At 40.0% G+C, this 17,500-nt stretch overlaps 1 protein-coding gene across 2 annotated transcripts in view; it reads left to right on the forward strand.

Annotated features, from left to right (window-relative positions):
* The window catches only part of LOC134344277 (thrombospondin type-1 domain-containing protein 7A-like), a 438,835-nt gene that overhangs the window by 249,264 nt on the left and 172,071 nt on the right, over positions 1 to 17,500 (forward strand). For both annotated transcript variants that reach the window (XM_063043785.1, XM_063043786.1), the window contains exons 5-6: positions 3,249 to 3,404; positions 4,631 to 4,834. In XM_063043785.1, the coding sequence (XP_062899855.1) occupies positions 3,249 to 3,404; positions 4,631 to 4,834 (360 nt within the window). The remainder of the gene's footprint in view (positions 1 to 3,248; positions 3,405 to 4,630; positions 4,835 to 17,500) is intronic.

Consider the following 17,500-nt stretch of genomic DNA (forward strand, 5'->3'; position numbering starts at 1 on the left):
AATTATAGCCCTGTTAGCTTGACATTGGTGGTTGGGAAGTTGTTGGAGTCGATTGTCAAGGATGGGGTTATGAGTACCTGGAAGCATATGACAAGATAGGCAGAACTCAGCATGGTTTCCTTAAAGGAAAATCCTGCCTGACAAACCTATTGCAATTTTTTGAGGAAATTACAAGTAGGCTAGACAAGGGAGATGCAGTGGATGTTGTACATTTGGATTTTCAGAAGGACTTTGACAAGGTGCCACACATGAGGCCACTTAACAAGATAAGAGCCCATGGAATTTCGGGAAAGTTACATACGTGAATAGGGCATTGGCTGATTGGCAGGAAACAGAGAGTGGGAATAAAGGGATCCTATTCTGGTTGGCTGCCGGTTACCAGTGGTGTTCCACAGGGGTCCGTGTTGAGGCCGCTTCTTTTCACATTGTACATCAACGATTTGGATTATGGAATAGATGGCTTTGTGGTGAAGTTTGCTGATGATACAAAGATAGGTGGAGGGGCCGGTAGTGCTGAGGAAACAGAGTCTGCAGAGAGACTTGGATAGATTGGGAGAATGGGCAAAGAAGTGGCAAATGAAATACAATGTTGGAAAGTGTATGGTTATGCACTTTGGCAGAAGAAATAAATGGGCAGACTATTATTTAAATGGGGAGAGGATTCAAAGTTCTGAGATGCAACGGGACTTGGGAGTCCTCGTGCAGGATACCCTTAAGGTTAACCTCCAGGTTGCATCGGTAGTGAAGAAGGCGAATGCAATGTTGGCATTCATTTCTAGAGGAATAGAGTATAGAAGCAGGGATGTGATGTTGAGGCTCTATAAGGTTTCCCTTCTATCGTCATCAATGATGCCCTCATCCGCATCTCCTCCATTTCCTGCACTTTGGCCCTCACCCCATCCTCCCACCATCACAACAGGGCCAGAGTTCCCCTGGTCCTCACCTACCACCCCATCAGCCTCCGGATCCAGCACATTATCCTCCGCTACTTCTGCCACCTTCAACAGGACCCCACTACTAAGCACATCTTTTCCTCTCCACCCCTCTCCGCTTTCCGCAGGGATCGATCCCTCCTCGACTCTCTGATCCACACGTTCCTCCCCATGGATCTCCCACCCGGCACTTATCCCTGTAAGCGTAAGTGCTACACCTGTCCCTACACCTCCTCTCTTGCCACCATTCAGGGCCCCAAACAGTCCTTCCAGGTGAGGCAACACTTCACTTGTGAGTCTGTTGGGGTCATCTATTGCATCCGGTGCTCCCGGTACGGCCTCCTCTACATTGGTGAAACCCGACGCAGATTGGGGGACAGGTTCGTCGAGCACCTCTGCTCTGTCTGCCACAACAGACAGAATCTCCCGGTTGCCACCCACTTCAACTCTGCTTCCCACTCCCATTCAGATATGTCCATACATGACCTCCTCTACTGCCATGATGAGGCTAAACTCAGGTTGGAGGAGCAACTCCTCATATACCATCTGGGTAGTCTCCAGCCCCTTGGTATGAACATAGAATTCTCCAGCTTCTGGTAATTCCCTCCCTCTCCCTTCTCCTATCTCTATTTCACTTTTCCCCCTCCCCCAGCTGTCTATCACCTCCCTCATGGTTCCGCCTCCTTTTACTACCCATTGTGTTTTTCCCTATTCCTTCTTCACCTTTCCTGCCCATCACCTCCCTGCCTCCCCTCCCCCACCCCTTTATCTTTCCCCTTACTGGTATTTCACCTGGAACCTACCAGCCTTCTCCTTCCCACCCTCCCCCCACCTTCTTTATAGGGCCTCTGCCCCTTCCCTCTTCAGTCCTGTCAAAGGGTTCCAGCCCGAAACGTTGACTGATCGTTTCCACGGATGCTGCCCAACCTGCTGAGTTCTTCCAGTGTGTTGTGAGTGAGGCTCTATAAGGCACTGGTATGACCTCACTTGGAGTACTGTGGGCAGTTTTGGCTCCTTATTAAGAAAGGATGTGCTGATGTTGGAGAGGATTCAGAGAAGATTCACTAGAATGATTCCGGGAATGAGAGGGTTAACATATTAGATTAGATTAGGTCAAGAGGACACGCAGTCCTCTTTTATTGTCATTTAGTAATGCATGCACTAAGAAATGATACAATGTTCCTCCAGAATGATATCACAGAAACACAAGACAAACAGGACTGAAAAACTAACAAAGACCACATAATTATAACATATAGTTACAACAGTGCAAAGCAATACCATAATTTGATAAGAATAGACTATGGGCATGGTAAAAAAAAAGTATCAAAGTCTCTCGAAAGTTCCATCATCTCACGCAGAAGGAGAAGGAAGAAAAACTCTCCCTGCCATGAGCTTCCAGCGCCGCAAACTTGCCAATGCAGCACCCTGGAAGCACCCAACCACTGTCGACTCTTGAGTCCGTCCAAAAACTTCGAGCCTCCAACCAACCCTCTGACACTAAGCAGCGAGCACCATCTCTACCAAGCGCTTCAACCCCGGCCCCGGCAACAGGCAATAGGCAAAGCCGAGGATTTGGGGCCTTCCCCTCTGGAGATTCTCAATCGCACAGTAGCAGCAGCAGCAAAGCAGGCATTTCAGAAGTTACTCCAGATGTTACTCCGTGCTTCTCACGTCTGCCTCCATCAAATCAGGATTGTGCATGGCATCCTACTTACAAATACAATATCATTTCGGAGTGGCCACGCGCACTGCGTCGTGTCGCCATCTTCTCCTCCCCTCCTGAGGAAGGTTTGTCCACTCTTGCACTGTATTCCATGAAGTTTAGAAGAATGAGGGGGCACCTCATTTCAAATATTGAAAGGCGGGGACTGAGTGGATGTAGCAAAATTGTTTCCCATGGTGGAGGAGTCTAGTACGAGAGGGCATAACTTAAGGATTGAAGGGTGCCATTCAGAACAGAGATGCGAAGAATTTTTTTCAGCCAGACGGTGGTGAACCTGTGGAATTTGCTGCCATAGGCAGCAGTGGAGGCCAAGTCATTGGGTGTATTTAAGGCAGAGATTGATAGGTATCTGAGTAGTCAGGGCATTAAAGGTTATGGTGAGAAAGCGGGGGAGTGGGACTAAATGGGAGAATGGATCAGCTCATGATAAAATGACGGAGCAGACTCGATGGGCCGAATGGCCAACTTCTGCTCTTTTTTGTCGTATAGTCTTATGGACATACTTTAGTATGCTCCAGTTATTAAATGAGACATTTTACATGTTGCATCTAATGTATAAATTAACGCAATTTTTTTGTTTATATTTTCAGCTTCAAAACCTGTTAACAGCAAGTTGTGCACTGGAGCCACACCAAACACTACACAAATGTGTCAGATTGCATGTCCAATTGAATGTGAAGTATCATCTTGGTCTGCTTGGGGACCATGTACCTATGAAAACTGTCATGATCCACAGGGAAAGAAAGGTGAGTTGAATCTCAATTTGAGTTGTGTATTGGTGGACAAAGGTTGTGAACTATTTCTTATGATTGAAAGAATTCAGGTCAATGAAGGAAGTGAATATTATTAAACAATAGTTTTTGAATTTATATTTAGGACTTCTTTAGTGTTCTTTTTCTCTGTACTTTTTTTTCAATTTTATGGTGGATCTCTGTGCAATAAATCTAACAAAATTATTCAGGTGTTTTTAATGAAAATTAGTTAAGTGGTCCCAACCTCCGAGTCGTGTACTGATACTGGGCTGCGAAGCATGCAGGGGTGCAGCAGTAGCCGGGATGCACCCAGCACATCTTTAAGGAAAAAGCTGAAATAAACAAGCTAATTAATAATTAATCCCTGGAGGTTGGGGACCACTGAGCCACAGCAAAGAGGAAATCACCTAATTTAGGATCTGCATAGCAATTTTTTTTTGAGAGAGGAATAATGGAAGAGTTAGACTCCATTTAAAGTAAGTATTTTGTTCAGTCTGTTTTCAAAGATTACTGATGGTTTTGTTAATTTTAATACAATGTAATCAAATGCATTGATAAAATTTTAAAAGATGCAAATGTTAGACACAAGAGATTCTGCAGATGCTGATAATCTTCAGCAACAAGCACAAAGTGCTGCAGAAACTCAGATCAGGCAGTGTCCATGGAGGGAAATAACCAGTTGATATTTTGGGCTGAGACTCTTCATCAAGACTGGAAAGGAAGGTGTTAGAATCCAGTCTACGAAGGTGGGTGAAAGGGGGGGAATTCAAGCAGGTGATAGTTGAAGGGGAAGGTGAGTGGGGGAGGGTAATGATTAAAAAGCTGGGAGGTTGTAGGCAGAAGAGGTAAAAAAGGGTTGAAGAGAAAGGAATCTATTCAGAGAGGACAGTGGACCATGGACGAAAGGGAAAGAAGTAAGAGGCCAAAGGAGGTGATAGGGAAGTAATGAGGGCAGGGGAGGAGAAGAGAAGGGGTGAGATGCATACCAGACAATATTTAATTTCATCAGTGATGTTTTGAGTTTATATTATATTACCTACCAAAACTAAGTAAAGCTGGTTCTACAATTCTTCATTTGAAAGTATCCTCCCTTATGAGTGGTTTTTCCTTGTATACTGATTTTTGAAAAATATTTATACAACCTATTATAGATTCATTATTATTACTTCTATACATTTTGTGAATAGAAAAGTGAAATGTCAAATTATTCCTTCTGTCAGGATTTAAACTGCGGAAACGACAGATTACCAATGAGCCTACTGGTGGGATTGGAAACTGTCCACACTTAAATGAAGCAATACTTTGTGACAACCCGTCATGCTATAGCTGGCAGGTTGTGAAATTGAGCGAATGCTTCCCCAGCAATGACAGTGACTGTGGACTGGGTGTTCAAGTACCTGAAGTTCAATGCATCAACAGCAACGGTAAGACACTTACAACCTATTTCATGAATGTATGCCTGAGGTTTTGCTTTCGCTTGAATGCTGAAGCAAACATATTTCATCTACCAGGAAGATTAGGTGGTGGACTGAGTTTCTGATTTATTGCTAAATCTGGTGTTACTTGGCATTATCTAAATTCCCTGATTGAAGGTTCCCTTAGCTTCGGTCTCTGTCTTAGTAAATGATTTATTTAGATTGATGTTTAAGATCTGTAAGCGTTGGCACCTGTATGACAAGACATTTTTTTTTCTATGGTGCCTACATTCAATATCTGATTTCACCTTCTGTGTTTGCATCTTGCTTACCCTAGATTGGTTACTGGAGGTTCTGTCATCTGTGGCTGTGGCTGGTACATCAAAATGAATCCCATACTGACAGGATCACTGCTTCTTGTCTGGGAGTTTTAAGTGTATTGTGTGATTGAAGTTGGATTTGCCCTTCATCATTTCCGAAGAATAGCTGGAAAAAAACTGGCAACTTTAAGCAAAGCAAAAATAGAACTGTTGGTGTAAGAAAATGAAAGATGTTACACAATGTACTGGAGGTTGAGTGAACTTGGCCTTTTCTCCTTAAAGTGACGGAGGATAAGAGGTGACCTGATAGAGATTTATAAGATGATGAGAGGCATTGATCATGTGGATGGCCAGAGGCTTTTTCCCAGTGCTGAAATAGCTCACACAAGGGGGCATGATGTTAAGGTGTTTGGAAGCAGGTACAGAGAGGATATCAGGGGTAAATTTTTCACACAGAGAGTGGTGGGTGTGTGAAATGCATTGCCGGCGGCGGTGGTGGAAGCTGACCAATAGGGTCTTTTAAGTTACTCTTAGATAGGTGCATGAAGCTTAGAAAAATAGAGGGCTATGCAGTAGGGTAATTCTAGGCAGTTTCTAGAGTAGGTTACATGGCTGGCACAACATTTTGGGCTGAAGATCCTGTAATGTACTGTAGATTTCTATGTTCTAAGTTCATGTCAGTAGTGCCAATGTGGACCACAATCTCTGGTTGCTCACCTTCCCCTTTCAGAATGTCGTGTACTTGTTCAGAAACCTCCCTGACTCTGGAACCAGAGAAGGAACACGTCATCCTGGAGTCTCACTCGTGTCTACAGAAATGCCTTTCTGTGCCCCTGATTATAGTGTCCCCTATCGCTATCATTTGCCCACACTTTGACCTTCTCTGTTATACAACAGAGTCTGTGATCTGGCTGCTTCTTTTGCTTTTCCTTCAACAGGATTCAAACATTATACCCTTTGGAAAGGGGAATGGATGACACCTTCTGTAGTACCTGTCTGGCTCTCTTGGTAGTCATCCATCTATCTGGCTGGACCCGCATTGTAAACACCCCCCGAAACTTCTATCTAATATACTCTCTGCCTCCTGTTTGCTCCTCAGTCCAATTGCTGCTTCAATCTTCATCTTTCAATGCTTGAAAAAAAAACAATAATCTTAAATTTGTTTAGGAATGTACAGGCAAATTCAGATTTTATGGGAAAATGTGCAACTATTTCCAATGCAGCTGAAGTCAGAAATATGAAAAATATATTTAAAGAAAACCCAATAGTAAAAGTGAAAGGAGAATGCCACTCCTGCATCACAAGACTTTGTCCCTTGCCTTTAATGGAAGGTGGCAGTTTTAAGGGAAGTGAATGGGGGAAAGAAGTGCAAGGAACCAGAACTTGGCCTGACAAGGAGGGATTGAATAATTGCTACTGGTCCTGGTAGAGACAGAAAACAAGATAATACACAGATTCATGAAATGATTGTTTGAGTTCATATCGAACATTGATTGGAATGTTTTAATGTATTTGCAGGTTAAAAAATAAACAAAATCATCTTCCAGAGTATTGGTGCCAAAATCTTATGTTAGCTCTTTAAAAAATCAATTGGAACTATGAAATATTGATAACGTATGCTCATCTGAAAATGGCTGATCTTGACTTAATGCTAAGCTAATTGACTGCGAACAAACAAATTTCAAGAAAACAAAAAAAAAACAACAGAAATAGTCCAGCAGCTTTTGTAGAGAGGCACACAGTGCAAACCTTTACAGGTCAGTGACCCAGCATTAAAACTTAGCTGGATCCAAAACATGAAGGATGGAGTTTAAATTTTAAATCATGTGGAATAAGTTGGGTATGATTGTTTCAGTCAGAGCAATGATCCAAATAATTTAAATGCAATTCTATTTATGCTAGTAGCAGGTAGGTAATGTATTTAAAGTTTAGAAAAAAATAACCTTGCAACTGTTTTTCTGAAGCTGAAAAGCATTCATAAGTTTACAAAGTTTTACTAATTAACAGGGCTACCTGAAAATATTTTACAAGATTAAGATTTTCTTTGTGAAATTAGATGGTGCAGAAAGATTGCTACTGATAAGTTGTAACTATAGTAAACAAAAGCAAAGCAAAAATAAAGTTTTAGTGAAATTGAGTAAGAAACAAAAGACCAAGTCCTTCAAAATGTTGCTGTTTTCCAAATTCATATAAGCAATAACAGTCAAGCAAAATAATTTTAATGTAACCATGCAGAAATTTCAAATGAATTGAAAACAGTAAGCTCACAGCTGTGTCATTAAAATGAACAATTGTGAAGAGACAACTGCAATTTTTGTGGGCTACATGAAGCTGCTTCACATTGAAATTATTTATAAGAAATGTCATGTTGATTACTTGCACAGATTTAATATCTAAATAAGCAAATCATACCAAACAGCAGCTTGCTGACCAGCTGCTAAAACTAATGAATATCCTACTGGAAAAAAAACTGTAGGAAGAAATTGACAAGGAACATCACACAGAGTAGGTAGATAAAATTTTTATTGTTCTTAATGGCTTTCCCATGGTAAATGCATATAAGTTAATACAGTTAATTTTTTTTTCCATGGAAGACATTTTTCATATCCAACAACAAATCACTCAACTGGAGTTACAGGAAATTTAAAAACTGTCAGACGAATGGGGAAAATTTAATACTATTAAGAATCCCTCATTCTTCATGTCAGAATATCTTCCATTTCTGTGTTATTTCCTTCAGCCCTGCATCCTTCTGTAAACTTTAGTTACTTGCTTCATGTACACTCTTATTTCTTTGGCTTCTATCATTGGTGTTGTTGAGTGCAGCGAAAACCATCAACAGCACTTGGCAACAAAATAGCCAAAGATTCTAAATTAACCACATAACCCCACCGGTGAACTGAACAACTGGATTTAAGTGCACAGAATATTCAAGGGCAAAGATAGAAAATGGAAAGCAGTACTCATTTTACACCACTACATAGGTCACGATCTGTTCCAAATTGTGCAATCACTGTATACCTGAAAGTAGAGAAACATTGCAAACTGGTGTTCACGGGAAATTAGTTAAATTGTGCTATTCCTTGGGATTAAAAGATAGTGACTGTCAATCATGAACACAGTTCATTTATTATTCAGCTGTTAATTGAACAAGGGTGTTCTATTTGCATTCTATTGGCTTTTTTTTATGTACCTGTTTGCTTTTGGAAGTGGAATTACCCACCATGACAATGGGATTCTGCATTCCTTGGAATGACAATTAAAAGGCTTTAAAGCAATTTATGTCATATTTGGTTACAAATTTATAGGTCTGTCATGAGAAGAAATCAAATTACATATCAAAATTTCACTGCATTGTGTACAACATTGTAGAATATTGATGTGTGGCTGGATTAGGCTGTGTTGAAACTAGTGTGTAGTATTTCATTCTTTCAGTAATTAAGATGCAACATTGTGCTTGAGATGTTAACCGCCCAGAGTTGCAAGTTGTTGATTTTAAACTTGCTACAAGGGAACGACAAAAGTGAAAACTCTTTAAATTATTAATTTAAAATCCTCTGCAGTGCCATCTACATATTTTCTTAGTTGTTGCCTGCAGTCTGATTTCTCCAAGTCATTGGAAAATAAAAATTAATTTGCACTAAAGATTCCACGATAATCCTGCAACTAAGATTTTAGAAAGAGGCCAACAAACTGAATGCATTGTTGGTATATTGCAAGATGATTTGTGGTACAAATTATTAAAAATGATTTCAATAAAATCATTGTCACTGGAGAAATTTAAAAACAGATTGGCATTAATTTGTCTCCACGTGTATATCAAAATATATGCTGAAATATGTCATTTGCATTAACAATCAACACAGCCCAACGATGTGCTGGGACAGCCTGCAAGTGTCCCCACACATTCCAGTGCCAACATAACATGCCTACAATGCTGGGCAGGACAACATAGAATGTAACAAAAAGAACTCAACAAGCAACAAGACCTCTACTTCCTTCCAACTCCACACACCTTTGGTGTGATCACTGAGTAAGAAATTAGGACTGTAAGTATTTAAACCAATGCAATTTATTCAGGCAAGTTGATGGCTGTCAAGGTCATAGCTCTAAATGAGTGCTGTACAACTTGTGTGCACTGAAATATTGTGTTCGAGCACCATTTACATGTAATTCAAAAGATAATTATAAAAGAAGATATGGATTTTTTTTTAAATCTAATAAGCCACTAATATTTTAATAGGAATTTTACTGATTTCAAAATAATTATTCCAATATAAACTTGTCCTGAAAAAGCCCAACTGGTAAATATACAGTATTTTACATTAATCTAAATGAACACACCAAAGCCTATGAGATGAGTCAATGACCCACCTGTGGTATTGAAAATTTGTGCTCCAGAGCTACGTATAGCTCCAAGCTGTTGCAGAACAGCTATAACATTGACATGTACTTAATAATGTGGAAAAACTGCCAAGATTTGTCCTGTTTTTTCAGAAGAAAATCACAAGACAACCTGCCCAGTCAGTAACTGTCAATGATCAGCAGGTTCACAGAAGCTATTATTACGAGAGTTATTACTCCCAACTCACTCCACTCCAGACTACATGGACCAAGCAGCAGTATTCCAGGGATGAAGTGAGATTGATTGCCCTTGACCTCAAGGCAATATTTGACTGAGTGTGGCATCAAGGTGCCTGTGATAAAACTGAAGTCAGTTAGAACAAAGGGGAAAATATTCCAATGGCTGCAATCATACCTCACACAAAGAAATGTGGTGATTGTTGAAGATGAACCATTCTTGTTGAAGGACATCACTGCAGGAGTTCCTCAGGACCATGTCCTAGCACATTATCTTTTTCTGCTTCATCAATGATCTTCTTGCCATAAAATTGTTAAAAAAAAGGTGGCATCTTGCTGATTTTTGCATATTGTTCAATTCTATTCAACACATTTCAAAAATGAAGTATCAAGACTAACACAACATTCAGGTATGGACTCATATGAAACTTATAATATTTGCACCATGCACTGACAATTTCCGAAGGTGGAAGCATTTTAATATATGGGACTAGCAGAGCTTTAAGAATTGAATGTTTCTTCTGGTTTGAGTACAATTCATTATTGTGCCTTCCATGCTGTTGATAATTGGCTGTTTTCAATAAAGGCTGTTGCCAGGTGTTGTAGTGTATGAAGGAAGAGAAGTTGGTGCAGTTACTATTACAAGGGAGAAGGTGCTCAAAAAGCTGAAAGGCTTAAAAGTACATAAGTCACCTGAACCAGATGAACTGCACCCCAGGGTTCTGAAAGAGGTAGAGTTAGAGATTGTGGTGGCGTTAGAAATGATCTTTCAAAAATTATCAGACTCTGGCATGGTGTCAAAGGACTGGAAAATTGCAAATGCCACTCCACTCTTTAAGAAAGGAGGAAGGCAGCAGAAAGGAAATTATAGATCAGTTAACCTGACCTCAGTGTTTGAGGAGATGTTAGAGTCAATTGTTCAAGACGAGAGGTGATGGAGTACTTGGTGACACAGGAGAAGATAGTACAAAGAGAGTCTGGTTTCCTTAAGGGAAAACCTTGCCTGACAAACCTGTCGGAATTCCTTGAGGAGATTACAAGTAGCATAGATAAAGGGGATGCAGTGAATGTCGTGCAATGTTTTTGAGTTATTTATTTCATTAGATTCTCTTTATATAGTTTTAAGACTTACATGAAGATGTGATCACATTTTAAGTCATACTTCTGTAGGAATAGAGAAAATTCTATAGGGTTTACAAACTTTCTAGCACCACTGTATATGCAGTGATATAAAATGGGCAATTGAATTGAAATCACACAATTATGTGCTTAGGGTGAGTTTTCCTGATGTGTGACAGTTGATGATCCAGTATTACAGGTATTTGTTGGAAAAAGTATGTGAACCTTTGCTTTCAGTAACTGGTGTGACTCCCTTGTACAGCAATATCTTCCACCAAACATTTCCGGTAACAGTTGATCAGTCCTGTACATCAGCTTGGAGGAATTTTATGCCATTCCTCCTTATAGAACTGCTTCAACTCAGGGATATTGGTGGACTTCCTTGCATGAACTGCTTGCTTCAGGTCCTTCCACAACATTTCTATAGGACTAAGGTCAGGACTTTGACTCAGCCATTCCATAACACAAATTTTCTTTTTTAAACAATTCTGTTGTTGATTTACTCCTGTCTTTCGGATCATTGTCTTGTTGCACTATTCAACTTCTATTAAGCTTTAGGTAATGGACTGCTACCCTGACATTCTCCTGTAAAATGTTTTGGTACAATGTTGAATTAATTGTTTCCTCAATGATTGCAAACTGTCCAGGCCCTAAGGCAGCAAAACAACCCCAAACCATGATGCTCCTTCCACCTTGCTTCACAGTTGGAATGAGTTTTTGCTGTTGGTGTGCAGAGCCCTTTTTCCTCCAAACATAGCAGTGTGCACTTCTACCAAAAAGCTCAACTTTCATCTCATCTGTCCACAGAACATAGTCCCGGAAGCATTGTAGAACATCCTGGTGTTTTTTTTTATGAAACTTGAGATGTGCAGCAATGTTTTTGTTTAAGAGCAGTGGTTTCCTCCATGGTGTCCTTCCATGAATACCATCTTTGTTCTGTATTTTTCTTATAGTGCACACAGGAACAGAGACTTTAGCAAGTTCTAGAGATTTTTTGCCGATCTTTTTCTGTCGCCTTTGGGTTCATTTTCACCTCCTTCAGCATTGCACATTGTGTTCTTGCTGTGATCTTCGCAGAACGCTCACTCCTAGGGTTAGTAGCAACAATACTGAGTTTCCTGCATTTGTAGACAATTTCTCTTACTGTGGACAGATGAACACTCAGGTCTTTAGAAATGCTTTTTCTAGCTTCATGCATCTCTACAATTCTTCTTGTAAGGTCCTCTGAAAGTTGTTTGATCCAGGCATGTTTCACATAAAGAGTTCTTTCTTGAGAAGAGCGGGCTCTGTCAGTAACCTGATTTTGTGTGTCTTTTTTATAGGGCAGGGTACCTCTGCAACCCACACCTCCAATCTTATCTCATTGATTGGATCACCTGACTTCAAACAGCTTTTGTAGAAAGGCATTACCCCAGAGGTTCACATACTTTTTTCAACAAGTTCATGTAATTTTGGATCATTTTTCTCAATGAATAAATGAGAAAATATAATGTTTTGAGTGCTAAATATTTAATTGGGCTCTCAATCTAGTTTTAGGACTTGCATGAAGATCTGATCACATTTTATGTCATATTTATGTAAAAATAAACAAAATTCTACAGGGCTCACAAACTTTCTAGCACCACTGTATTTCAAACCCTTGACTTCAATGGCAAGACATTTTCGGAGATTTTTAAACATGTTACTTACCTACCATCGCCCATTTTACTCTCACACAATGTCAATACCATTGTTTTTGTTCCTAAATTAAACGATTTATCGAATTTTCCACAGATGGAAGGCGAATCGATTCAATGTTATCACACAGATAGCAATGACTGATATCACACTATCCAGTTTTTTTTTTAAATTTCAGGCACAGAAACATATTGAGCATCAGAACATATTGGAAATTTGAGCATGGTACCACACACCTTTTTCAAACCAGTTATTTTAAAGTATGGAAAGTTGTAGGAAATCCAAATTCCTAACGTGCATATTTGGAGACTGAGTCATCAGGCTAGGATTGTAAACTCTTCAGGTTATCTTCAGTTTAGATCAGTCAGTGGGAGAGTTAATTTTTAAAAAGTAATCTTTTGCCATATCGGAGTCCTTGCAGTCCATGGCAATTTTGAGAAGTCACACTTGTGGGCCTCAAACATTATTCTATCAAACTGTCTGAAATTCCAAGCTGATCAGTTAAAATCAAACTTGATTGAAGATGCTTTTATGAGACATATTATGATACGTCAGCCAATCGATGCTTTGTTGGCATCAGATGAATTTCCTCACCAGCTGAGAGTTTTGCTTCAGCTAAGTTAGCACCTCATCAACGTATAAAAATGCGTCAAGAAGGGACATTTATTTGAGATAATTGCACTGAGCCAACATTCTTGTATCATGTTATTCCATTTCTTCCACAGAATAAACAAATGTGGGGAAAGGCGTTGTTAAGCCAACGTACAAAGTTGAGCATGACGAGACTGATGTCCTGAGTTGTGTGTATTTCAATGTAAGGAATGTTGCAGGGAAGGTGGGTGAGCTTAGAGCATGGATAAGCATGAAGAATTGTGACATTGCAGCCATTAACAAAACTTGGTTGGAGGAAGGGCAGGACTGGCAGCTCAATGTTCCAGGGTTCCAATACTTTAGATTTGATAGATTTAGAGGAATTAAAGGGGGAATGGTGATATTTCTAGTCAGGGAAAATATCATGGCAGTGCTCAGACAGGACAGACTAGAGAGCTCATCAACTGAAGCTATATGGGTGGAACTGAGGAATAAGAAAGGGATGACCACGTTAATGGGATTATATTACAGATCTCCTAACAGTCTGTGGGATTCAGAGTAGCAAATTTGGAGAGAGGTCACAAACTGTGGCAAGAAACAGAAGGTCGTGACAATAGTTGATTTTAACTTTCCACATATTGTTTGGGTCTCCCATTCTGCAAAAGTTTTGGATGGGATAGTGTCAGAATAAAAGACAAGGATAACAGGCAACTAGGAGCAAATGAGGTATTTGAGGGGTATAGAAATGCAAGATATCATTTAAGAAGGAAATCGGGAGGGCTAAAAGATTGCATGAAGTTGCTCTTGCAGACAAAGTGAGGGAGAATCCCAAGGACTTCTGCAGATATATTAAGAGCAAAAGGATAGCAAGGGGCAAAACTGGATCTCTGGAAGATCAAAGTCATCACCTTTCCATGGAGCCAAAAGAGATGGGGGAGACCTTAAATGGATTTTTTTTTTGCATCCTTATTTACTCTGGAGATAGACATGTCTATAGAGGTGAGGCAAAGCAGCAATGAAGTCATGGGCTGTATACAAATTATGGAGGAGGAGGTGTTTGCTGTCTTGAGTAAATTTAGGGTCAATAACAAATAAACTCTTCTTGGGCTTCTAGTCAAGCACACTACCTATTTTAACCGATGTTTTGATGACGAACACGGCCACCTTCATCAGGGATAATGCCTGGCCATGTCTAGTCCAGTGGTACGTATATCCCTGTTGTCTGTCCCTCTTGATTGGTTAGCCTTCATCCAATCAGGTTTCCATTGTCCCACCTTGTGCACAATTGGACCCTTAAATGGGCCAATGGAAAAGTCTGAAAACCTAACATCGAGGAGGAACCCATTACTACTGCCTGTCTTCCCTATACTTCCATAGTTTCTGGAAGAATTGCCAGGATCCTGAAGAAATACCAGTTTAATACCATTCACAGACCCTGTAAGGAAGCTGACATCACAGCTTATGTGGGTCAAAGACGAGCTGGGATGCAGGATGGCTGGCGTTTACAGGATTCCCTGTGAATGTGGAGCAGCATATAACAGGCAGATGGGATGTACAGTGGAAACTCACATCAAGGAACACAGGAGGTGTATCCATCTGGGATACCCAGAGAAATCACTGGTAGTAGAACACTGCATTCACAATGGCTATAGGATTGACTTCACTGGCATAAAACTACTGTACCGTGCCAATGGCTTTTGGTTCCGCCTCGTGAAGGAAGCCATAAAAATAAAATTAGAGAAGAATTTTAACAAAGATGGAAGTCTCGCTCTAAGTAAGAACTGGAATTTGATTGTAAACAAAGTGGGACAGCAGAAACCTGATTGGATGAGGACCAACCAATCAAGAGGGACAGACGATAGGGTTATATATACCACCGGACTGGATGTCCCCAGGCATTATCCCTGATGAAGATTGCAGTGTTTGTCATTAAAATGTTTGTTAAAATCAATACCTGTACTTGGCTGGAACGCCGAGAGGAGTTTATCTGTCATGTACTCTGGAAAAGCACTAGATCCTAGGGTGGATAAATCTCAAGGGTCTGATGTTATTCCCTTGGACCCTGTGGAAGGTGAGAGCAGAAATTGCAGAGATCCTAGCAGAGATATTTGAAACATTCTTAGCCACGGTTGAGGTGTCAGGGAATTGGACAGTAGCTCATAGTGTTCTGTTGTTTAAGTAAGGCACATAAAATATACCAGGAAATTTCAGCCAGTGAGCCTGACATCAGTAGTGGGTAAATTATTGGAAAGTGTTCTAAGGGAATGGATATATAAGTATTTGGATACACTGGGACTGATTAGAAATAGTCAGCATGGCTTTGTGTGTGGTAGGTTGTGTCTAACCAATCTTATGAAGTTTTTTCGAGGAAGTTAACAGGAAAGCTGATGAAGCCAAGACAATGAATGTTGTGAACATGGTCCTTAGCAAGGCTTTTGACAAGTTCCCATATGTGAGGTTAGTTAAGAAGATTCAGTTGCTTGGCATTCAAGATATTGTAGTAGATTGGATTAAACATTGGCTTCTTGGGAGAACCCAGAGTGGTAGTAGATGATTGCCTCTTTGACTAGAGGCCTGTAACTTGTGGTATGCCTCAAAGTATTGGTGCTGAGTCTGTTGTTGTTTGTCATCTATAGCAACAATCTGGAAAATAATGTGGAGAACTAGATCATTAAATTTGTGGATGACACCATGATTGGGATTGTAGTGGACTGTGAGTAAGACTATTAAAGCTTGCAGTGGGATCTGGACCAGCTGGAAAAGTGGACTCAAAAATGGCAGGTAGCAGAGAAGTGAGGGGTGTTGCACTTTGGGAGGACAAAGCAGGGTAGGACTAATATGGTGAGTAGTAGGACACTGAAGAGTGTGGTAGAACAGAGGGATCTGGGAACACTGATCCATAATTCGTTGGAAGTGGCATCACAGTTAGATAGGGACATAAGGAAAGCTTTTGGCACACTGGCCTTCATAAATCAAAGTATTGAATACAAGAGTGCAGAGAAAATTTAGACTTGAGGACCACCCCACACACACACATACATACACACACACACACACACACACACACACACACACACACACACACGGTCAAAGCAACACTCACAACACGCTGGAGGAACTCAGCAGGGGAAGCCTTCCCACCCTCCCCCCACCATCTTTATAGGGCCTCTGCCCCTTCCCTCTACAGTCTTGATGAAGAGTTCCAGCCTGAAACATCGACTGATCTTTTCCACGGATGCTGCTCGATCTGCTGAGTTCCTCCAGTGTGTTGTGAGTGTCTGTCTTTGTGTGTGTCTCTCTCTCTCTCTCTCTCTCTCTCACACACACACACACACACCTCTCCTTGTGTCCATTTTATGAACGTACAGTCAGTCCATTTCTGTAACAGTTACTTGTACATAGTGCTTTATAGAATTGCTTTTATATTCATTTATTGTGGTTTTTAAATTTTTTTCTTTATTGTGTTCATGATGCTTATTGTGTTTGTTTATACTGCATCAGATTCACAGTAACAATCATCTTGTTCTCCTTTACACTCGTATACTGAAGAATGACAATAAGCAATCTTGAATTGTGAATTTACAAACACATCCTGCCAAAATAACATGCTGGGCTTATTTAAGTGGTTTTGTTACCTAATTTTTTTAAACTTCTGGTTAATGAAATCTATTTGAGCATAATTAAAGGAACAATGTCTCATATTGTTTAAAGTTATCCTATTCTGACTAAGATTTTATTACCAAAATATTCTTAAATTATTTCTAGCAAATTCCTTTTTGTCAATTATCATTGTAGCTCCTTTGACTCAATCACCTTTTGTGATGCACTGTTTCAACAGCCACAAATTTTGCCCAAATTTTTATTTTCATGTAGACAAAGGCTAAATTGGTCCTTGTGCAATATCTACATATGTACGTTTCAGTGTATGTTCAGGCTATCATAATATTCACAAGGCAGAAGGTATTTATGCCTGCATTTGATCTTCTGATATTTTCATCCGCTCCATTATCATTTTCCTACCTGTCTCTCTTTTCAATTATATCAAATTCACTTACAAATTGTTATAAAAATCAGAGCAAACATTTTGTGCACTAACCTTTGACTAACATTTTAATAGGAAAGTAGGTGCCACAGCAAAAAAAAAGCAACGATTTTGAAGAATTACCAAAAAGTATATTTTAGCAGAGGCTTCAAAATCAAATTAGTTAAAGGAGGAATTCAGAAAATTGGAACTATTTGGCTGATGGTAAAAACTGGAGTTGAGGCCAGCATAGGTCAGCCATGATTATTTGAATGATGGGTCATGCGTGGCATACTCCTGTTCTTGTTTCCTTGTGTTCTTGTACATAAAGTCATGGTTTAATGAACTGTAGCTAAGGCAGAATGC

This window comes from Mobula hypostoma, chromosome 3 (genome assembly GCF_963921235.1).
Source record: "Mobula hypostoma chromosome 3, sMobHyp1.1, whole genome shotgun sequence".
NCBI classification, from domain to species: domain Eukaryota; kingdom Metazoa; phylum Chordata; class Chondrichthyes; order Myliobatiformes; family Myliobatidae; genus Mobula; species Mobula hypostoma.